We start from the raw sequence: 25376 nt of genomic DNA, 5'->3' as shown, positions 1-25376 counted from the left end.
ATGCATAGATATAAATCTTTATTGCACTCGATCATTCTTTCCCCCAATATCTGTAGTATTGTGATAGCTTCCCTGGTTCCCATTTCTTCTGAAACCAAACTGTGCTTCATTCAATTCCCTCTCTATCGTCTGTTTGATTCTTGTATATATATTATGTTGATTAAGACTTTTGCAACGTGGCTAAATCAAGCTGATAGTTCTGTGCTTGTTACAATTCATTGTTCCTGTAGTCTTGGGAATAGGAATAAAAATAGATCTTACAAAGTCTTTAGCTATTATATCCTCCTCCAGACTTCTATTAAAGATGATGGATAGAAGTTTTATTCCTTCCTTTCCCAATGCCTTCAGTAACTCTCCTTGAATATCATCCACTCCTGGAACTTTCCTATCCTTTATTCTTTTAATTGCTGCTTCAGTTTCCCATTCCTTAATTTCTGGGACATCATCATTTTCTATCTGATCACATTCCAGATTATCTTCATCTCCATATAGTTCTGTAACATACTTCTTACATCTTATCATTTTTTTCCAACAAAATCTTTCCTCTTTCATCCTTCAAAGTACTGCTTTTTATTCTTCTCGTCTTCCCTGAAATCAAGTTCAAGCCTTCATAGACCTTTCTCATATCCTTTGCTGTATCATTTTCCTCTATTTCCTTGCAGACCTGATTGAGCCAGTCTTCCTTTGCCTTTTTAGCCAGAATTTTTACTTGTTTATTGATCTCTTTATACCTGACTTAAGCTTCATCTTTGTTCTTATTCTTCCATTTTTTTCTTTTGTCCATTTTTTCTATCACCACCTCAGTAATTCAGGACTTCCTTCCTCTCCTCTCTGCCTCACCCAGAACACCTTTAGCACATTCCTTGATTTTCTCTCTTAGATCAGTCCAGATTACTTCTAGGAGTCTATCAGTATCAATACTGCTGATCTTATTTTCTAGTTCAGCTTGATATTTCTCTCTAATATCTTTTCTTTTTAGTCCATCAATTCTTATTTTTCTAGTCTGGTAATTATAACCACAAAAATTAAAACTGACACAATCTAATTAAATACTGCAATACATCCATATATCTTATTCTTCGAACACCTTTACCCCTTAAGTAGCAGTGCAATTGTAACATAATATTGTCCTCAGCTGATTTTCACAGCTCACGACACAAATTAGTTTAGCGTAATTAAATATGTGAAAATATTAAAAAAACTTGCCTTAGTATCCCATAATGCAAAGCACAGTGGGATACTAAGGCATGTGATGTGAAGTCTTAGCTTCTTTATACAAGTTGCCCCAGTCCTGAAAATAATTCAGACACAAACTTGTTTGCTTACACTTGGATAAAAGATTAAACCAAGTATATAATTTTCTTTAATTTATAGTATAACCAGGTGGAAAAACTTTCAACAACTTTCTTGAATAATAAGGTGTGACACCTTTTGGCTACTCGTATATATAAAAATATGACTTGCATTACTTCAACCTTAGTATCACCGCTGGGTCTGGCTCCCACTGATGAGACCTCAATAAAGGTCAAAACCAGCTGGGTAGTGACCCTTCCCATAATGCATAGCATTATACGTCTTCAAGGAGATGTGCTTTGCATTACGGGATACTAAGGCAAGTGATGTGAGGGCTTAGCTTCTTTATACGAGTTGCCCAGTCCTGAAAATAATTCAGGCACAAACTTGTTTCCTTACACTTGGATAAAGGATTAAACCAAGTATAATAATTTGTTGGTATCTTTAATTTATATCCACATCAAATGGTACCTACTTTCCTGTTTTCGTGAATTATATTATTTGTCTTGCCTGTTAAATTATTGTTCAATGGATAAATTTTATAAATTCGCCCTTGAATCTGAATGATAAATGAAAGACAACACAAACTGAGTTGTGATGCGATGTGTTATGGTGTACATTTTAAACCACCTTAAAAGAAAGCCTATTTCTCTATAATTATGTGTAATGCATATTGAAAATTAGAGAATGTATTCCTATGTTTTGTCAACATAACATTTTTCTTCTTTATTTAATATCACTTATAATATTTATAATGTAGACCAATACTTTGAGTGAGTCAACTTTTTTTATAGCTAGTAGATGTAAGTTATTTCGTTATTTTTCGCTAAACTAATTTGTGTTGTGAGCTGTGAAAATATAGATGAATTGACTATTCATCTATAGTCAGGGAACTCTGTCCCTGACTATAGATGATAAATATCAAGAATGTGGCAAAATGTACTGGAGGCTATTGAAGATAGAAATGGAGAAAAATGTGCTGTAAAAAAAAATAATAAATAAATAAAATAAAGATGGCATGAAAGCTGAAGATAAAGATATTCTAGATAAATGGTTCTCAGACTTTTTCAGACTGTGGCACACTTGGTAATGCAAATTTTTGTCGCAGCACACCTGCATTCTTAATGCTAGACTCGACTGTAATTAATCATAAATTTATAGTGTTTTACAGTTTATACTACACTGATTATATTCAAATGCTATTACAATATATATTTTTATAGTTTTATGTTAACCCCAACAGCCCGATATACTTAAAGATGTAATGATTGGTATATTGTTGGTGGTTCATTTGTGACATTTTAGTTTAGCATTTGCAGCAAAATAAACCAATGTTACATAAATATTAGACTGATGAAAGTTTTTATATAAATATGATTGTATAAATAGACAAAAATATCTATTAAAATTTGGCTGTACAGTGCTTGAGAAACACTGTTATAGATAAGAGAGTAATTATTTTGAAAGATTACTGAAAGAAACAAGGAGTGACAGCAGTGGCAGAAAGCTGTCAAGAAGAATCAATCAGGAGAACATATTATTAAGAGAGACCTTCAGGGAATCATCAAATGAGACCACATATCACCCCCACCACTTGTTATAAATTTTTTTGAATTCATTCATACTATCTGCATTCTCAAGAAACCTGCCCTTCATAAAATAAAAAATTCTATATGCTGGTCCTGTATGACCCTTTCAGAAAGTTGTAAGTCTCCATCATATGATTCATCTTTCTCCTGTTTTCCTGTGTCTGAAGTCCAAAAATTCTCAGTTTCTCTTCATAATGTATATTCCACAATCCTGATATCATATTTAATACTCTCCTTTGCACTATCCCCACTGTATCAGCATCACTTCAGAAAACCAGATCTTCATGCAATATTCCAATGAGTTAGTATTGAGAAATCGTAAAGAGGCAAAATGACTTCTTATCCTTACACGTCAAGGTTCGTTTCAGGGTTGTAATTATCCTCTGAGTTGTATTTCATAATGGCATTAGCACACATTATTATTATTATTATAATACAGATATCTCCATGGAGTCTAGAAACTCATCACAGGAAATCCAAACTATCCATGCAACATCTATCCTTGAACCCATTAACAGGCAAAGCTCTCACAACTGAGTGGCAACCAATTTCATTCATTCTCCAAGTAACTTAAATACACTTTATAAGTAACTTACATATTTCTATTATATCCCTTCTATTTTGCCTGTGAACCAACTTCCGCAACCCACAAACCCTCAATCATCTATCCATATAGAGAGCATTCCACAGACCGCTCACCATCTCGGTAAAGAAGGTTGACAGGATACAGCATTCCATGCAGTATCCTGTACAGGCTTCCTATCCTATCTATAAAACTCCAAGATCACTACATCAGTTTCTGCTAGCATAATTCTGCCAATATAATATGAAATTGGATATCTCATTACACCAAAGTGCATACCTTTACATTTTCTGATATTGAACTAATAGCAGTTTTCACATGCCCAGAATTCCTGCCTATTCAAATCATTCTGCGAGTACTGCATATTATCTGCCTTCTTGATTATAATGTCTATCTTGCATCATCAGCAAACAACTGCATGGCACCTGCAATATTCTTCCTTTTGTCATTAATGTAAAGATTCAACAACAGTGACCAAGGACTGATCCTCATCATCATCATAATGCTAATTATGGGTATAGACAATATTGGTCTGGTCCAGTCTCATTATCCATCTAATATTCTCTGAGGTCTACCTGTCCTTCTCTTTCCAATTGGTCTATATTTTATTTGTTTAATAAAATTTTAATAAAAACGGAATGGCCAAGGGTATTGGCCATTCGGTTTACATGTTCTATCCAATTTTGTTTGTAAATGTTTAGTTTTTCTTCTGTTGATTTTATTATTATTATCCAGGCCTCCATGGAGTCAAAAGATCATCGTGGGAGGTTGTTTTTAGGAAACACAAAGTTTATCATACCACTCCTTGAACCCATTGAGCATTCCGGCTCCAACCACTCTCTCAGGCAATGCATTCCAAGGTTCAACCACCCTCCATGCAAAGAAACCACTCCTCACCCTCTTGTGCACAGCCTCATTTCGTAACTTCCAGGGATGGCCCCTTGTCATCGCTCCTTCCCACCATTCCACCAAGTGAAAGAACTCTCCAATGTCTACCCTGTAACTGCCTCTCAACAGTTTAAAAGTCTCGAACATATCACCTCTCCTTCTATTCACCAAACTCTGCAGTCCACATTCCCTCAGTCGATCCTCATAACTCATATTCTACAGTCCTGAAACCATCTTTGTTATCCACCTCTGTACCGTTCCACAGTCAATTTATCCCCTTCAAATCCTGGGGACCAAATCTGAGAACAATAGTCTAAGTGCAGTCTGATCAGGGCCTTATACAACGGAATGATAACTCTTTTATCTCTACAGGTCAGCGTCCTTCTCAGTATTGCAGCAATCCTCTGAGTTACCCTCACCACCTTTGCAATATGCTCCCTGAATTTCAGTTTACTATCAATCATCATCCCCAGATCTCATCTCCCCTACCTCCTCCAGTACAGCTCCTCCAATTGAGTATGCATCCTCCCATCGATGAATCCCAAACCTTAAGACTTTACATTTTGTTGCATTGAACCGAATGTCCCCTTGCAATCCATTGATATAAAGGTTGAACAATACAGGTCCCAGTACTGATCCCTGTGAAACCCCACTTGTAACCTTCTGCTTCCTTTATATTGCCCCACCATACACAACTCTCTGATACCTATCAGTCAGCCAATCCTGAATCCATTTGACATTTAAACCCATGTGCTGCAACTTAAATATCAGCTTATCATGTGACACCTTGTCAAATGCCTTTGCAAAATCCAAAAAAAAATGGCAGTATATGCCTTTCCCTCATCAACTGTTCTTGTCACTTTATTATAAAAGGCAATCATATTACTAAAGCAAGAGTGCCCCTTAACAAATCCATGTTGATTCTCACAGATAACATTATCCTCATCTTCCCAACACTGTATATAATCCCTCACTAATTTCTCCAAGACCTTAAAACTACTGACGACACACAAACAGGTCTATAATTAGACACTTCCAGTCTGCTACCGCCTTTTTGCAGTGACACTATCTTACCTTCCTTCCATTCCCTGGGTACCTTTCCTACAGCCAGACTTTTATTGAAAAGCCGGGTCAACGGAGCTGTCAGTTCTTTAACACATTCTCTCAAAACCCATGGTGAAATACCATCCAGTCCAACAGGTTTACTGATATCCAGAGTACTCATTATTTGGAACACACTCTCCTCTTGCACCTCTATACCCTGAACCTGCCCTATCACTCTAGTATTAAAACCTCCTCCAAGATGAAATACTCCAATAAAGTGCTTATTGAACAAACTCCACTATGTCCTCTGCATCAGTCACTCTATTCCCATTTTTATCTCGCAATGCCATTCTTCCACAATCGTTTCTCTGCCTACTGGCCACATAGCTAAAAAATTCCCTAGGATTTTCTTTGGATCTTAGTGACAATCTCTCCTCATATTCCAGTTTTGCCTTCCTCGCCATTCTGGTCACTCTCCTGGCCTGCATCTTATATTCTTCGTGTAGCTGTCCTCCACCCCCTCTCCTTATATATCTTCCATAATCTCTTTTTCAACTGCAGTTCCTGTTTGATATCGTTTGTCATCCACTTTACACCAAATTGTGTCCGCTTCTTCGCCCGTGGAATACAGCTTATTATTGCTGCTAACAAATATTCTTTCACAATTTCCCAAGCACCAATGATATCCTGGCCTTGCAATTCTGCCCTCCATGGAACTGCCCCTAATTGATACCTAAGACTATTATAATCACCCACCTTATAATTCCACATATGTTCCTTTTCTTTGATACACCTGCATGTCTGTTCATCTTCCAAGTCAAAACCACATGGTCACTCTCTCCAATTGGTGGGAGAGATGTCATCTCATCACCAAATCCAAAACTCTTGAACCTCTTGTTCCCTCTATTACATGCTGCCTAAGACATTTGTCCCTCAAGAATTCCAGAAATTCTATCCCCTTCTTACTACTTGCATTTTCCTCTTTCCAGCTTATACTGCTGTTGTCAAAATCTCCCACAACAATCATTCTTCTTGCACTTTTATTTCTTTTAAAATATCTTCGTTCTTTTTTGGTCTAATGTGTATTTTGCAGTTCTTCTCATCAATCTCATTTCACTTATTTTTATTCTTTGTTTATCATGTTTGCTTATCATAAATTTTGCTGCCAAATAATGTGGAAACTGCTAAAGTACTGTATATTTGCAGGCATGTTTCTTTTCGAACAATATTTTTGGATGGAGTATTCCATTTATCAGACCTATAATTGGGTAAAATTTTTGAAGTTTTTAATTTTGTCTTTTTCTCTTTCATATGATAGTTCACATCCAACTGAAATAACATTTCAGTTAGATGTGAAAGATAACTGAAAATATTTATCTGGTCTATTATTGTATTATTAATAACTATGTTACTTCTAACTGAAGTTTGTTTATACACAAAATGCCATTGTTTTAGTTTTATCTATGGATATTTTCATTCCAAACTGTTCTACTAGCTGAGGAATTGGATAAGTACCAGATCAACATAATAGGGGTGAACTGAAACAAAAAAGACAAAAACTAGTGAGATCTTTCTGAGCAATACATACAAAATGTTATATTCAGGCAATGACAATCAGAGAAAAGGAGTAGCCATAGTATTCAACACTAAATAAGAGGCTAATCTTCTTGAATGGCAGGAAGTCTCAAGTAGAGTGATTTGGGCAAATATGAGAATGGGGAACTGGACAAAGACTTATTTGTGCCTATGGTCCCACAGAAGATTATACTAAGGTAGAAGTGGAGGAATTTTTTTGAGGCTTTAGAGAAAGCAACTGACACAATGAAAAAGGAAAAGTTGGTCCTTGTTAGGGATTTAAATAGCAAATTAGGATATGATTGTCAGATATACAAAAATATTTTAGGAAAATTTGGAGAAAAGAGCAAAGCTAATAATAATGGCAAATATTTGTTTGATTACTGCTCAGGACATGGACTGGTTATTACTAACACAATGTTCCAACATAAAAATGGATATGCACAAATTCACATAGAGAAAAGAGGCAAGGAATAAGAAAAGTCTCATTGACTATGTTATTGTCGATAGTGATCTTTTTTCCCTGGAGCAGGACACCAGAGTGTGCAGAGGATTTGAAATTGGAAGTGATCACCATTTACTCTTGAGCAGGATAACATTGAATTTCATATTAAGAAAGCTTTAAAGCAAATAATGTAAACAGTTCTCAGATGTGAACTGTAGACTAAAACACAAATATTATTCAAGAAAAATGAGTTTGAGAACAGGAACCAAACCTTGGAGATTCAGTGGCAAGTCCTGAAAAATACATTGATTGATTCAGCCAGAGAGGCATGTGGTGAGGTTGTTTGCAAGGATAGAAAAATCAGAACTCCATGATGGACACAGGAAGTTAAATTGGCAGTGAAGGAAAAAACAGAAAGTATATCAAAAGTTCCTGACAAATAAGTCAGCTTGTGCTCTTAGAGAATGCAGAGACAAATGTAAGAAAGCTAAACACTGTGTAAAATTGGCTAAACAAAAGTCATGGGAGGACTTTAGCAAGAACACAGAAAATAAATATCAAGATGGCAAGATATTCTGGAGGTTGTTTGAAGAATCTCAGAAATGGAGAAAAGAGTGCTGTAAAAGGAATAAGGAATTAGAGATGATAAAGGTGACATGAAATCAGGAGAAAAAGATATCCTTGAAGTGGAGTAATTACTTCAAAATTGCTAAATGAAACAAGCAGTGATGACAGCACAGTGGTAAAAACCACTGACAAGGCATGCAGTCAGGAATACATATCCATACTTGAAGTAGAAAAAGCCATCAAAAGCCTGAAATGTGGAAAGGCAGCAGGAGTAGATGATATTCAACCAAAAATGCTTGAGTATGGAGGTATAAAAGTTACAGTGGCTGCACTGCATAGTTCAGAAGGCCTTGGACAGAGGGACGAATTCCAGATGCTTGGAGTAGAGCACTCATAGTACCCATATATAAAAAGGGAAATAAAACTGAATGTGAGAATTACAGAGGCATTTCATTACTGAGTGTTCCTGGAAAGATATATGCAAGTATACTTGAGAAACAGGTTGAGAAGGATTGTGGAAGAGAAGCTTGGTAAAGAACAAGCTGGATTCAGGCCAAATAGAGGCTGTCAGGATCAAATTTTCACATTACATCAAATAGTTGAGAAATCATGGAAATATAACAAAGATCTGTGTTTAAGTTTTGTAGATCTGGAAAAGGCATCATATGACAAGGTGCCAAGAGAGAAGCTATTCAAAACACTACAGTTGTATGGTGTTAGTGGGACATTATATCAAGCAATACTTTTTCTTTGAGTTGTAAGTCAGCAGTTAGAATTGAAGGAAGTACAGGAAAATGGTTTAATATTAAATTTAGTGTCAGACAAGGATGTACATTATCCACTCTGTTATTCATTATCTATATGGATCACATTATGAAGGAAAGTGGTGTGAAACCTGATATCAAAATTGGAGGTGTTAATATCAGCTCTTTGCTTTATGTGGATGATGCTATACTTCTAAATAAATCCGCTACAAGTCTGCAAAATTCTCTGACTAAATTGAATAACTGCTGTAATAGATATGGTATGAAGGTCAGCATTAAAAAAACAAAGACAATGAAAACAGGCATAAACATTGAAAATATCAACTGCATTGTAAATGGAGAACTTATGGAACAAGTAAGACATTTCAGCTACTTAGGCATGATTTTTAGTGAAGATGGTAAATTAAATATGGAAATAGACAACAGAATCAACAAAGCTGGTATGGCTGGAAGTCAACTGAATACATTTATATGGATTAAGAGGGAAATTAGCCAAAACACTAAATTAGCTGTATACAAGACAGTGTTCAAACCAATTTTAACTTATGGATCTGAGAGCTGGGTTAGAAGTAAAACACTGACCAACTACTAGAGACCGCAGATATGAGAGTCCTGAGAAAGATTAGGTCATAAACAGATGGCATCAATAGCAATCTCATATTAAAATGAGGATACTAGGAAAGAACCTGACATTGTTAGCATCCAGGAAGTGTTAGTCGAGCTAATCTTCTCTCTCTCTCTCATTCTTAAGTGACCTGAGATTAGCTCGACTAACACTTCCTGGATGCTTTCCTGCCAACCTGGCAGAGTGTTCTCTGCCAGGTTGACAGGGAAAAGACCCAGAGGAAGACAAAGATATAGGCAGTTGATACAGTAAAAAATGCCTTAGAAGACAGAAATATAGACCTGATAATATTGGAGTCTTGACAGGTAACAGACTGATTTGGAGGAAAATTGTAGATAGGAAGTAGTAATGATGTAAGTTTTTCATGTATTACTATCATATCCTGTACACTCCTTGAGGATATATATATATCAGGAATTTGATGATGATGACTGTTCTACTGTTATGTTTAAATTATATATTGCTCTTTGTAAATGGCCTTCCTTATCTCATATTATTATCTGATCATCTGCAAATAATAGCATATTTATTTTGTTATTCTGGGAAATTTCTATACCTGGAATGTTTAAGGTGTTCCACTGTATTAATATTTCATTAATATAAATATTGAAAAGTGTTGGAGACATTGGCTAACCTTCAAAAGTTTAGTGCTGAAGGAATTGAAGTTTATGCTACTGCATGTTTGGTGTATGCTGACCATCATCATTGTACAGAACTAAATCCTCTATCTGTACCTTTACTTGGATAGTTTTTTTTTTTTTTTAATTTTCCTGGGTGCATTCCTCAGAAAGCCTAGTGGTGACTTCCATCATGGAAATCATTACATCTGCTGAAAAAACATTATAGTTCTAGTTCTAGTAATTATCTCCAGAAGAGCTTTCTGTCTTTTTTGGCTGATTCCAGAATATGTCATTGGCATAAGTAAGCAAGATTTTCTTACAGAAGAAGCTGTTAGGATTTTAATCCTATAATTCAGATTGCATTGGAGGAAACTACTTGCTGTGAATAAATATGGATAGATGTCATGCTACCCATTCTGCTCAGAGAAAAAACCAAGTTTTCACAGGATTAGTCATCACTAGGTGGTATATAAATTTCATCATCTGCTGCTTTACCACTGTTCTCCTTAGTGGAAGCTTGAAGTAATCAAAATCATGTGTGACTTGCAAGGGGAGGGGTCTGAAAAGTTCTTGGCCTCGGCCATAGATGGCAACACTATCAGCAAGATTTTTCTTTTCTAAGTTGGTAAATCTGTCATAAGCATCCATGTGAAATTGCAAGTCATTCTAACGAGTAGTTTGTTTTATACAGCTATCTGAAGCAAAGTGTTGTCTGTATCCCTTGAAATGGATAATTGAGTATCGTTCAATTATAAAATTCTTTGTAAAAGAAGGTTTAATGCCAAAAGAAATTCAATTGAAGTTCATAAAAGTTTATGGGCACTCTTCTCCTTCGTTTTCGACAATTAAGAAATGGGCTGCCAAGTTTAAACATGGCCGTACCAGCCTCGAAGATGATCCAAGTGAAGGACGTCCAAAAAGTGTAGCAACACCAGAAATCATTGATCAAGTGCATGATATGGTATTGGATGACTGGCGAGTCAAAGTGCGTGAAATTGCTGAGAGTATAAGCATTTCAAAAAAAAAGTGTAGGATATATTTTGCATGAAGAATTGCAAATGAAAAAGCCCTGCTCAAGATGGGTGCCGCACCTTGCTCAGAGCAGATCAAAAACGCACTCGCTTAAAATTGCTGAACAGTGCTTGGAGCGTTTTAACAAGAATAAAACTGATTTTGTGCATCAATTTATTACTATGGATGAGACTTGGACTCACCATTACATACTAGAATCCAAACAGTAGTAAAAACAGTGGACAGAAGCCAGTTGTTCAGCGGCAAAGAAGACTAAGTCTGTTCCATCAACAGGAAAGGCCATGGCATCGATGTTTTGGGATGCTAAAGGCATTTTGTTTATTAATTATCTTGAAAAGAGTAAAACAATAACCAGGGAATATTATCTGATCTTTTAACCAAACTAGACGAAAAAATTTGTGAGAAAAGACCCGGTTTGCAGAAGAAAAAAATCATCTTTCATCAGGACAATACACCTGCCCACAAAGGTGTTTTGGCAATGGGAAAATTAAAGGATCTGCTCTATGAATTGTTGGAACATCCACTCTACTCAGCAGATTTGGCTCCCTCTGACTTCTATCTCTTCCCAAAACTAATAATCTTCCTTGCTGGTCAGCGTTTTTCTTCGAATCAAGAGGTGACTGCAGCTGTAGAGGGGTATTTTGCAGATCTTAATGAGAACCACTACAGAGATGGGATAATGGTGCTGGAGCATCACTTTAATAAATGTATTAGTCTTAAGGGAGATTATGTTGAAAAATAAAAATAATTTTGAAATTATAAATTTGTTTTTTCATTGTTAGGCTGAGAACTTTTCAGACCACCCTTGTAAAATATTGGTTGTTTTTTTTTGCATGTCTTCTGCATCTAGTACTAATGATTTCACACCTATGGTAAGTATCAGAGAGAGAGAGAGAGAGGGAGGAAGTTTAAAAAATTATGTATAGTAGGAGGAGAGAATTATCAAGGTATTCATAATCCTCTTATACAGTTATTGTTTGAGGAGAAGATTATATTGATCCTGGAATTTATTCAGCTGGTATCCCCCCAATAGAATGGAAAAAAGCAATTGTGATTCCTATCTTTAAAAAAGAGGTAATAGAGATGACCTTAAAAACTATAGAGGTATCAGTATACTACATTCCTCTTACAAAATATATAGCAGAATCTTAAATAGCAAACTAACGAAATATTCTGAAAACTTTATTTTAGAAGCACAGAATGGATTTAGAAAAGGATGATCATGTATAGACCCAGCCATTTGCCTAAAATTAATAATAGAGAAAAGAAGAGAATACAGTTTATAAACACATATTGCATTTATTGACTTTGAAAAAGCATTTGACAAAGTTAAAAGAAACATATTAAAAGAAAGACAAATATTATTACCAAATAATATCCTAAAAGCTATTACAAGTACATATGAAAATAATCAAATACAAATAAGATTAAATCACGAACCATCATATACGAGAGAGATAAACCAAGGGATCCGACAGGGATGTCCCCTCTCAGCAACTCTTTTTAATATTTACTTAAATGAAATAATAATAAAATGGAATAAAAATTTACATCAAGGAATTAAACTTTCTCCTACAGTGAACTTAAATACTCTCCTTTTTGCCGACGACCAAATAATAATTACAAATATTCTGAAGATAACTTATAGAAAGCTATTTTAGATCTAAATGAGATAGCCAAAGATTATGATATGATAATATCAACAGAAAAATCAAAAACTATGATCTTTAAAGGACAAGATCCAGCAAGAACTAAAATAGTAATAGATAACAAGATCTTATAACAGGTGAATTCATGTAACTACCTAGGATGTATGATCACATATGAAAATGAAAAAGATATAAATGTAAAAATTGCAAAATATTTTAAAATAACAGGTGTAATTAACTGTATATTTAAACCAAACCTAGTTCAAAAACAAACCAGACTAAAAGTATACAATACATTAGCCCTACCAGTCATAATGTATGGAAGCGAAATCTGGACAATAAAGCAAAAAGACAAAAAAAGATTAATAACAGCAGAAATGAAGTTTATGAGAAAAACTGTAAAGTATACCCTATTTGATCACAAAAGAAACAAAGAAATTATGAAAGAATTAAACCAAGAACCAGTAATAGAAAAAATTAAAAAATATAAACATACATGGATGGAACATGTTCAAAGAATGAAAACAGAAAGATTACCAAAACAAGCCTTAAAGTACAAGCAATTAGGAAAAAGAAAACCAGGATGTCCTCTTAAACAATTCAACGATGACTTCTAAGGCCAGAACAGGCCATGCTAGGCCTAAATCCTTGATACACATGATGGTGATGATGATGATATTGATATAATCTCCTCATATTGATAATCCTCTCCTAATACAATCACAGAAAGTCAGAGAGAGAGAGAGAAAGAAGAGGAAATAATTTGCATGTGTGAAAAAATTGAAATAAAATTCTCATCAAAACTTTTTGATCCATATGAGTCTGTGGGGTCTCAATAAGCTCTGTGATGCTATTTCCATCTTCAAAATCACAATATGTTCTTAAATTGTGAACTCTGAATAAAGGTTCCTCCATAAATTTTATTTTTAAGATTTTATACCTCCTTTTGTTAAAACTGTCATAATAACTGCTCTTTAAAATTTTATAACAAATATTTCAACCTCCTATCCACAACAGTAAATATTATTTTAATAATAAAATTATTAGTAATTATATTAATATATGCAATTTATTTTGTAATAAATTATAAAATTCTTATATTAATTACTAATTCTATACTTTTTAATATATTTGGTTTATGGATCATTTTAATTTCCACCTGACAAATACGTTATATCAGAAAGATAACATCATGTTTATCTCATAGCTCATTATGATGACGCTGCTCTTATTTTCCTCTAAGCAATATGTAAATTTAATAATTTTTGTAATTGATTTTAGAAAATTTTTGACCTTCAAAGTCATGGTGATCTCTTTGGAAACTCCTCTTTTTGCAAAATGCAAAAGCATATTAGTTTTCGGATAATAAAAAGCAGATTTTATTTCGTCACCATTACCATGCATCTTGAGAATCTCGGCATATTATGCCCTAGACAAGTTTCTTCAATGCACAACCTGGTCACTTTTTTCCAGATGGGTCTGTACCGATGTACTTGTTTGACAATGTTTCTATTTGCATTCTTTCAACATGTACCATCCAGTTCTGTTTCATTATTTATTTTCTGTCATTGGCTCTTGGTTTAATTCTTTCTTCATTTCATTTCCTCGAATAAGCTTTTAATTTCATTTGGTATTAACTTGTGTTCATCTTTTAACAGTCCTAATTTTTCCATAAAGTAGTGTTGGTATTTGCTTGTGAACTTTTAATATAGATTTTGTATTAGGTTAGGTTCAAGTATAGAATTTATTATACTTTTTTTTTAAAGGTATTTTGTAATGTTCATATGAACATTACAAAATTTTCATATATATGAACATTACTTTAAAGTCATCCAAAATAAATGAAAGAATTAATTTGCTCCAAAATTTTGTTCTTTAATACTGCATTACTTCTAGTTGAATTTTGACTTTCAAAAGTGCCTCTTTTTGTTGATGATGACGACGATGATGAGATTGTCTTTCTGAAATCTCATCTTCAGATTTTTTATGTGGCTACCACCCATTAAATTTGAGTTTTATGTAAACTTATGGTACAATACTGTGGGTGGGCTAAGGATTTTGTATGTATTTTTAAAATTTATCCTTTTTTTTGTACTTTTATTTTTTTACATAGTTCGAAAACTCCATTCTAGAGACCCAAACGTGGAACTTTTTCAAGCCACTTCAGGTCTCCAATAATTAGGGTGGTGGTTGCACACTGGGCATTGAAATTCATCTCCACATAAAGATAGTCACAAATATCCATGCAAGGAGATTTGAGCCTGGTTGGAGAGTAGATATACTAACTACTTGGCCAACTATGCTGGCATTTTTTTTTTAATTATTATTATTTCTTTTTGATTTAGAATAGCCTTTTGAAGTTTCTTCAGAATTGGGAATTATCACCTGTTATCTACAAAAATGGAGTGTTTAAATTCACATTAGAGGATAGTTCGATACTTAGATGGTATTTTCTTTTCTATTTTATTATTTCATATTTCCATATTATTATCTCTTTATATAATAAATACATTAGTAGATAAAGGACATCCCCTGCCTCCTTGGTTTCTCTTGAAGATGAAACTCAGAGTTCATTCCTGTCAATATTTTGTTACCTTCATCAAATTCTTTACATGTACTCTCAAAGGATATTCTTCTTCTTCTTCTTCTGCAGCTTCTCCCACTTAAGTGGGGTCACTGTTTGTTATGAGTCTCCTCCACACCTTCCTGTCTTGGGCTGTCACCACATCCAAGTTCTTCATCTTCAAGTCCTCTTCTACCAGCTCCCTCCATCTCTTCTTTGGCCGCCCTCGCTTCCGCCTTCCTTGCACATCCATCTGCATGACCCTTCTTCCCACATATTCGTCCTCCCTCCTCATCACATGACCAAACCATCTCAACCTTGCCTCCTGTATTTTCGCTCCTAAGTTCGTAACTTTCACTGTTCCCCTGACATAGTCATTTCTCAGATGATCCTTTCTGGTCACACCGCACATCCACCTAAGCATTCTCATCTCTGCTACTTCCATCCTGCTGATGTTATTTTTCCTCAGGGCCACAGTTTCTATAGCATATGTCATAGCTGGCCTCACTACTGTCCTATAAATTTTGCCTTTATGATTGATCGGCACCCTCTTATCACATAACACTCCAGCCATCTCCCTCCAGTTCCTCCAACCTGCTTGTATCCTGCATCCCACTTCCTTCTCACCTCCTCCATCTTCTTCCACTGTCGAACCTAAGTATCTAAAGTCTCTCACCTTCCTGATGACATTTCCTTCCAGCTCCAGGTCTGTCTCCTGGCCACCGCCCACTGCGCAACACATATACTCTGTCTTACTTCTGCTCAGTCTCATACCTCTCTCTTCCAGTACTTTTCTCCATCTTTCTTCATCAAATTCTTTACATGTACTCTCAAAGGATATACAGGATGCTATCACAGTAATGTAAACATATCATGTAGTACTAATTCCTATCAACAATTTCCCTCGAAATTAGTTTATTATCTGCCAGGACCTAGTATTGTCAGATTTTATATTTTTGTCTTTTTAAGGTACTTCTACTACACCAATCCACCTATGTCTCGATCTTCCTCTGTATCTTTTTCCTGGGATCAAGTATCTGCTTTGCTAATCTTTCTTGTTCTATTTCAAATGACCATACTGCCTGAGGTTAGCTCCATTCACACATTCCTGAATGCTACCAATGTCAGATTTCTTCTCACTGTATCTATCTTTTATATGATTTTGCCATTGGTGTTCACTCTCCTCATAATCCATATAAATTTGTTGACTCTCCACCATCAGCTTTGTTATTCTATTACCATATTTAATTTGTTATTTTCAGTAAAAAAAAAAAAATGTGCCTGAATAGATGAAATGGTCTACTTGTTGTATGGATTCTTCATTCAGGATGCAATTCATATTTTTAGTGTTCTTCTGGCCTGTTTCATAGTCCTTGTCTCGTTATTGCTGATTTTCATACCTGGACTTATTATAGCAAATTTTGTTAGGGAATTATTATTATTATTGTTCTGGGCAACTCCAAGGAGTCGACAGACTCATCGAGGGAGGCCCTAACATCATGTCAAGAACAACTATTCGACATTCACATAGTATCTATCATACCTTGCCTTGAACTCATTCACGGTCGTAGCACCCACAACAGACTCTGGAAGCTTATTCCACTCATTCACTACTCTCCAAATAAAAAACCTAGCTCTAACACCCTTGTCAACCACGCTCTTGCCCAGCTTCCATTCATGGCCCCTAGTCCTCCCACCACCAGTCATATTTTCAAAAATATCTTCTGGATCAATCTTATAGAAACCCTTCAGTAATTTGAATGTCTCAATCATATCACCCCTCCTTTGCCTATCGACCAATTTCTGCAACCCACAAATCTTCAACCTATTCTCATAAGGTTCATTCCACAGACCTGCTATCATCTTGGTCACTCGTTTCTGGATCCTCTCCACTTCCTCCCCATCACGAAGAAACCCTGGTGCCCATAACTGGGCACAGTAGTCAAGATGGGGTCTTATCAAGGCTCGATACAGAGGAACAACAACTTGTTTGTCTCCGCATGTTAAAGTATTTTTCAGAAGCCAAGTGATTTGGTGAGCTATTTTAGTCACTTTTGCAATGTGCCCCCTAAACTTCAATTTCCTATTCACCAACACTCCCAAATCCCTGGCCTCATCAATCTCCTGGAGTACGGTTCCACCAATGCGATATACTGCTGCTATTCTTTTCACCCCAAAGTGCATAACCTTACACTTTGCCACATTAAATTGACATCCATTTTTCCTAGCCCAGTTCTCCAAACTATCCAAATCATCCTGTAAAATTTTGACATCCTGTGCACTCATAATTGCTCTACCCAACTTTGCATCATCAGCAAACAAGTGAACACTTCCTCTCAAATCCTTTCCTATATCATTGATGAACAAATTGAAAAGCAGTGGTCCATGAACATAGCCCTGTGGCACTCCACTAGTCACAAACCATCTTTTAGACTCCACTCCTGAATAAACCACTCTCTGGTATCTCTCCCTCAACCACCCTCCTATCCACCTCACCAACCCTATATCTATCTCCATCTGCTCCAGTTTACTGATTAGGGTTCTATGTGGTATCTTATCAAAAGCCTTGGCAAGGTCCAGCAGTATCACTATAAACCCATTACCCCTATCCATTTCAGCAGTCACTGTGTTATAAAACGTGAGCAAGTTACTGAGGCATGATCTACCCTTCACAAAACCATGTTGTCCCCCATACAATATCCCATTTTCATCTATCCAATCTTGTATTCTTTTCTTGACTAATTTCTCTAAGACCTTGACAATGATTCCTGATATACTAATCAGTCGGTAATTTACAACAGCAGTCTTGGAACCACCTTTATGCAGCGGAACTATTTTCCCCTCTTTCCACCCCCTCGGGACTAACCTAGACCCGAGACTCAAATTAAACAAAATGGTCAAGGGTACTGACAATTCTTTAGCTGCTTCTCGTACAACACGAGCTGGTATACCATCCAATCCCACAGATGTATTGACATTGAGGTTATGCAATAGACTACTCACCTCCACTTCATTCACCACAATTCCCGTATAATCTACTGGTACATTCGTTTCTGCAATGTCACCACCTGGATGATATATTCTTGCAAAGTGCTCACTCAGTAACTCAATGCAGACTTGATCTGAATCCTGCAGACTTGTTCTGAATTTATTTAGGTTATCATCTGCATAAAATAAATAGCAAGGATTAATTTCTCCAAAGTCTTATGCGAATTTTCTTTATACTTTAGTAAAGATTTCATCACTATATTGATATCAGGTTTAAAGCCACTTTCCTTTATAATGTTATCAGCATAGCTGATGAATAACTGTGGAGCTAGCATTCACCCTTGTTTTATACCTGATTTTACATTAAATCATCTTCCTGTATCTTGTGAACAAGTTTGTTATGTTCACTTTATTTTATTAAAAATTCAAGCCATCTCACAATTGTGGTTTAAGGTGAACAATTTTGAAATGAAATTTAGCCAAATATTTCAAAATTATGTAAGGGAATAAACTGCTCATCTGACATGGAAATGATGAAATTTGGCATTTATGACCCATATTATGTTGAGGCATTGGAATTTTTTTTTTATTTTTTTAATCAGATCATTTGTGACATGGACAAAATGATCCGAAACAGAACAATTATGTTATATATGATCATAATAAATTATCTACAGTACATATGCCAAAAATAGTTGTCGTTCAATTGTTGTGATAATGAATAAATGAAGTCGCTTTTTTTTTTTTATGTTCTGAATCCAATCCCTTCCTTACTTGTTTCCTTCACAAACAGAAGAAAATAAATATATAAGTTGAAAATAAGAAATAAATATGCAGTTACAACACATAGTTATCTCTAGGTTCAGCCATTCATAATCAGCTTATTTATATTTATAACCTGAAATTGTCACAAATCTCAGGATTACCATTGCATTATGGGTCAAGGATTACCATTGCATTATGGGACAATCTCAGGATTACCATTGCTAGTGGGTCAAGCGCTACGGACGTGTTTTGAAGAGCTCCTGATTCAGATAAGTTTTACTAGGAATAATTAAATATATATGCATAATTGTTTAAGTAAGAGCGGCTGTAAACGTTGTACGCTACCGATATTATTAGTGTGGGTTTTTTTTTTTCTTGCTTAAACTAAATACGAAATCGTTAATATTAGACCTAGTAACCTGCAGAGGAAAAAAAAAAAAAAATGGCGGCGGCATTGTCATTCCATGATTTTAATTTGGATTTCAGTCGTTTCGTTAAGTGTGAGGTCTGTTATATGTATTCCTTCGATTACATAAATGATTTGTGGATGTTTAGTGCGGATGGAAGAAGGGTGTGTGCGAAATGTGACCTGAACGAGGAATTGATGAATGCGAATATGAAGTTGATGACAGAAAGTGCTAGTACCGATTGTGTCGCGAGTGCACGTTTGAAAGAGAAGGATGGTGAGAAAGACAGGCGAAAAAATGTTAAAAAATCAGGAAAAAAGAAAAAGAGCGATTTGACAACTGTAACGGATGTTAAAAGGGACGAAAATGAGGCAGAAAGAAACGAAATTGAGAGAACGAATGAAAGTAGAAATGGCGTGATGCAGAAATCGCAAGTAAAAAAAATCGAAAGAATGAATGATAGCGAAAAAAGAATGACTGATGGCAAAAGTTGGACGCATGTTGGAACGAAAGTACTGAACCAAAGAAAGATGAATGACAGTAAAAGTGAGAAGAATGATAGCGAAAGTTGGACGCATGTTAGTCCGAAAGTACGGAAACAAAGAAAGATATGTGAGAGTGAAAGTGAGAAGAATGATAGTGAAAGTCGGATGTATGTTGGACCGAAAGTATGGAAACAAAGAAGGATGAATGAGAGGGAAAGTGAGAAGAGGGGTCGAGAGTTAGAAAGTTAGAAAGATTTAATGATAGAGAGAATGTGTCGCGAGGTTCAGAAGGTGAATTGGATTGGATGAAGCAAGAAATGAAATGGATGTAGAATGAAATTAAGAGAATTCAGGTCAAAACTATTAAAATAAATCATGATGGCATGAAAGAGTTAACAAAAGATGAGCGAGTGGCGTTGTATGGCGACTCCATTATTAAAGGTGTGCTAGAGGATAAAATGCACAAGGTATGTCTTCCAGGCGGTAAAATGAGTAGAGTGATTGAGGCATTGAATATGAGGCGGGAACGAGCAAAAGAGTTAATTGTATTAATTGGTACAAATGATTTGAGAGAGAACAAAGAGCATGTCAAAATGAATGTCAGGAGACTGCTTGGAAAGATAAAGGAGAATAGTGTGACAGGAAGGATAGTCAGTGTGTTGCCTAGGTATGATTGTGGTGAAATGAGGCAGACAGCAAGGATTATGAATGATATTCTGGCTGAAATGTGTGAGGAGATGGGAGTACAGTTTGTTAATGTGTGGAATGAGTTTGAGGGACGAAGTGAGCTGTATGGGAGCGATGGACTGCATTTGAGTGGTTATGGTGTGAGTTGCTTGGAGAGACTGCTGCTGGAAAGTGGAGAAGTGAATAGAGAGAATGAATCAGATCGAGAGGGGAGTGATGTGGAAGAGCAGGAGAGTAAGACGGGAGAGATTGAAGAAGTGGAAATGAATGGGGAAGTGAGTGGTATGAGTATAGAAAATGAGAGAATGGGTGTGCAAGAGGGGCAGGGAAATGGGGAGGCTCAGGGTGGACAGGGATACACAGCGTGAGAAAGGTGGATGCTCCAAGAGGAGGTGAGAGCATGTGTAGGCAGGAAAGTAATGGGATGATCAGGGATCAAAAGGAAACAGATGGAATTGCAAAGGGTTCTAAAATGAAGAAGCAGAAAGGGAAATGGCCCCAGTCCAGCATGGAGAGATCACATCGAGTGAGTGGTATCAGTGGAACTAGCTGTAGATCCAGAAATGAGTTGTTGTGTTTGTATACCAATGCTAGAAGTATAAGAAACAAGGTGGATGAAATGGTTGCACTAATTGCGTCTGTGCACTCAGAGATTGTCGGAATAAGTGAGACATGGTTAGATGAGGATGACATCCTGACAGGAATAGAGATGGAAAGGTATGATGTGTTTCGTGAGGATAGAAGGGGTAAAAAGGGAGGGGGAGTGCTATTGATGATAGAGAAAGAGTTATGTCCATACAAGGTAGAGATGCAAGAGGGAAATGGGGCCAGTGGTTTTGAGGCAGTATGGTGTGAGATAGAGGTGAATAGAATCAAATACTTGGTGGGATGTTGTTATAGACCTGGTAATGTGGATGGTGGTGATAGTGAAATGTATAGTCAAATAAGCCAAGCAAATAAGAAAAGGGTGATCATTATGGGTGATTTTAATTATGGCAATATAGACTGGAATGAAGAGATAGCAACTGGAAGTAAAGAAAATGAGTTTCTTGAGTTTTTGAGGGATAACTACCTCAGACAGTATGTAACAGAGGGCACAAGAGGATTAAGGGTCTTGGATTTGGTCATCTCATCGGAGGATGTAATTATCAATGAGGTATCAAATCATCCACTAATTGGTGAAAGTGACCATGAGGTGATTACTTGGGTGGTTGCCAGCAGTGCAAGGACCCCTGTGAAAAAAGGGTATATGTGGAACTACAAGGGGGGTGATTATGAAGAGCTCAGGAGACAGCTTGCAGGTGTAGCATGGAATGAGGAGTTAGCTGGAAAAGAGATCAATGCAGCTTGGGGGATTTTCAAAAAATATTTAGTAGATGCAATGTCTAAATATATACCATGGGTGAGAAGGTTAAATAAGGTAGGTGTGAGATAGATGAATAAAGAGATTAAGCATGTAATACAGAGAAAAAGGACATTGTGGAGGCAGCATAAGAGAAGTGGAAGTAACCAATTTCATGAGGTCTACAAAGACCAGGCAAGGAGGGTGACCTGGTTGGTGAGAGTAGCTAAAGAGAGGTATGAACAGCAGTTAGCTAATGAAGCTAAAAAGAATCCTAGGGAGTTCTTTCGATATGTAGCCAGCAAAAGAAAGAATGATTATGGAAGGATGACATTGATTGGAGGAAATGGTATAAAGACAGCTGTTGCAGAATGTGTGGTGGAGATACTTAATGAGCAGTTCATAAAGATCTTTCAATCTTGTGAATGTGACTTCATGGAGAGATTAAGAGCAGTTGATGATGGGGAGGAGAGACTGACTGTAAGTGAGCAAGAGGTGTTTGGGGAGTTGAGTAAACTAGATGTAAATAAGGCTGTGGGACTTGATAATATATCACCGCGTATTCTGAAGGAATGTGCCAGAGAGTTGACACCTGCCTTGACATATTTTTTTAATACGAGTCTTGCACTCGGTCAAGTCCCTAAAGAGTGGAAGGAGGGCAAGATGTGTGCCACTTCATAAAGGAGGTGATCGAACTCAAGCATCAAACTATAGGCCTATCTGTGTGTCAGGTGTTGTGGTTAAGTTGTTGGAGAAGCTTGTGAGAACTAGGATCCAGAGTTGGGTTGACAACAATGGTATAATCTTTGATGGACAGCATGGATTTGCTAAAGGGAGGTCGTGTTTTAGTAATCTACTTACTTATTACAATAAAGTGACTGCTTCCTTGGACAGAGGAGAAGGATACACAGTAATATACTTGGATTTCACAAAAGCTTTTGATAGAGTACCTCATGATAAGTTGACAGTCAAACTAGAGCAGATGGGGTTGGATATTAGATTAGTGCATTGGATTGGAGACTGGCTATCTGATAGGTATCAACAAGTTATGTATGGGGGTGCAATATCCAGGAAAAGGAAAGTAACTAGTGGAGTGCCTCAGGGATCTGTTTTAGGGCCATTACTATTTAACTTGTATATTAATGATATTGGCGAAGATTTGGATGGAGATATTCAGTTGTTTGCAGATGATGCAAAGTTGGGACGAACCATAAAGAGTAGTGAAGATGTGGCCTTGCAAGAAGACTTGAATAAATTGAGTGATTGAGCAAGCAAATGGGGATGTGAGTTCAATGTTGCAAAATGTAAGGTTTTAAAATTTGGAAAACAAAGATGGGATGCAGAATTTATGCTTGGTGAGAATATATTGTTGGAAGTAGAGGAAATAAGAGATCTGGGGGTGATAGTGGATAAGGATCTGAAATTTAGGGGACACATCGCCAAAATTGTGAAGACGACACAAAGACTTCTGGGAATGATGCGGAGGACACTGACGTGTAGAAGTAGGGAGATTCTTGTTCCATTGTATAAGGCTTTGATTAGGCCGCACATGGACTATTGTGCCCAGATTTGGTCACCTGGTTTTCAGAAGGATGAAGAGATGTTGGAAAGGGTCCAAAGGCGACTGACTAAGGTAGTTTCTGACCTCTGGAATGTCGAGTATGAGGAAAGATTGAAAAGATGTAATTTGCAGAGTCTAGTGGAGAGAAGGAAGAGGGGAGATATGATAGAGACCTACAAGTTGGTAAGGGGTTGTTATAGGAACAATGTTGGAGAAGTTCTACAGAGAATAGTGGGAGATCAGGGGAGAACCAGAGGTCATCCCTGGAAACTGTATAAAGAGGGTGTGAGTAGGGGAGTGAGAGGCAGGTTTTTTTCGTGCAGAGTTGTGAGTGATTGGAATGCCTTGCCTGAGAGTGTGGTGTCTGCAAGGAGTTGGAATGTGTTTAAGACGGGGTATGATGAGATGTGTGTGAGATAAAAGGACCTCCTAGATGAGTGTTTGACTCCATGAGGTCTTGTTTAATAATAATAATAATAATATTGTTATGGCTTGACTCAGAGGTGTCCAGCAGTGTCATGGTGGTTTTACACAATTAAAGTTCCATTTAGACTTTAAATATTTCATACAACACATTATTATGCATATATGAAAGTCTTACATGAGAAAAATAATAGATTTCTTATTTAACTACTACTCATTTCTCTTCTTACTTGTTAGAATTACCCAAAACAAGTAAGAGCATTATCTGTAAAAGATAATCGTTGATGCTATCGTTATAGAGAGAATGGGAACAAAATTGAACTATTTATAACATAATTTTTTTTTTTTTAAAAAAACCAATATTATTAACTCTCATATACAAATTATCCTATTTCAGTATATTTGTGTGTATACAAATCAAATAAATGTTTTTCTATATTAATTTTTCAGATGGCTATTGAAGAGAAATATGGTATGAAAAGCAGTCAATTGAGGATATATTTTCACTATCAGCCCTCATATTACCACTTACATGTCCATTTTACATCATTATCATACAATGCTCCTGGTATTTATCTAGAAAAGGCTATCCTTCTGGATAATGTTATAAACAACATTGAGCATCAGCCAAATTATTACCAAACACATATGCTCTGTTTTGCAGTTGAAAAAAATAATGAACTGTATGGCAAATTCCATGAAAGAGGCATCTTGTGACTGAATATCTCATGTGGTTTTTATGTTAAATTTGTAACTGTTTATTATCTAAAAAATTATGTCAAATGATTTAGATCAACTTGTTTTTATAAATATATTTTTTTAGAAAATGAAGTAGTGATTTCTTTAACATTTTAGGAAACTTTTTTTTTCTACGTTTTACTCTGTTTCATTAATCATTTGAAATTCAACTCTATAAAGTTTTATTTAGTGATTTGCCAGAACATTAAGCAAACTTTGTGAATAATTTGGAAAAAAAAAAAAAAAAGAAATTTGTGAATGATTTTACTTCTACTTTCCAGTCCCCACCCCCACCCCCAAATCCAGTAAAGTAATATGCCCAGTGCTACTGTTTATGATCAATATTAAATTGCATTTTTCTTTTATCTCTTATTCATGCAGTCACCATATATATCAAAATCAAGCTCAGATTTGGAGACAACAGTTTTTGACTTCACTAACCTCAGTTCTACTCTGTCTGCTGATGACAAACAAATCCTTACAGTGTTTAAATGATCTGAGCTTCAAGATCTTCCATAACCAATCTTGATCTACTTACTATTTTCCAGTAGGGCAAAGATATTTTCTCCCTAAGAAAAATCTCACTTTACTTCACTTACCCTAATTGTTGATAACATTCACATCTCCAAGTCAAAGATCAGATTTCTCCTTCTGGGCTGACATATATACCTAACATTTATTGACAATCACATCACATCCATAGCCTCCTCATTGTCTAAAAAACTTGCCCTCTTCTATTCAAG

At 36.0% G+C, this 25376-nt stretch overlaps 1 protein-coding gene across 1 annotated transcript in view; it reads left to right on the top strand.

Moving 5' to 3' along the window:
• The window catches only part of LOC150097770 (m7GpppX diphosphatase-like), a 49178-nt gene extending 24566 nt beyond the window's left edge, over positions 1-24612 (top strand). Inside the window, exon 4 of the mRNA XM_090406985.1 lies at positions 24346-24612. Within this exon, the coding sequence (XP_090263111.1) occupies positions 24346-24612 (267 nt within the window). The remainder of the gene's footprint in view (positions 1-24345) is intronic.
• Positions 24613-25376: the final 764 nt, after the last annotated feature.

The sequence above is a fragment of the Typopeltis vanoorti genome, chromosome 17 (genome assembly GCF_054136105.1).
Source record: "Typopeltis vanoorti isolate ZY-2024b chromosome 17, IOZ_Tvanoo_1.0, whole genome shotgun sequence".
Classification (NCBI taxonomy): Eukaryota; Metazoa; Arthropoda; class Arachnida; order Uropygi; family Thelyphonidae; genus Typopeltis; species Typopeltis vanoorti.
The sequence above is the reverse complement of the archived record's forward strand: the minus strand, read 5'-3'. Positions and strand labels throughout refer to the sequence as shown.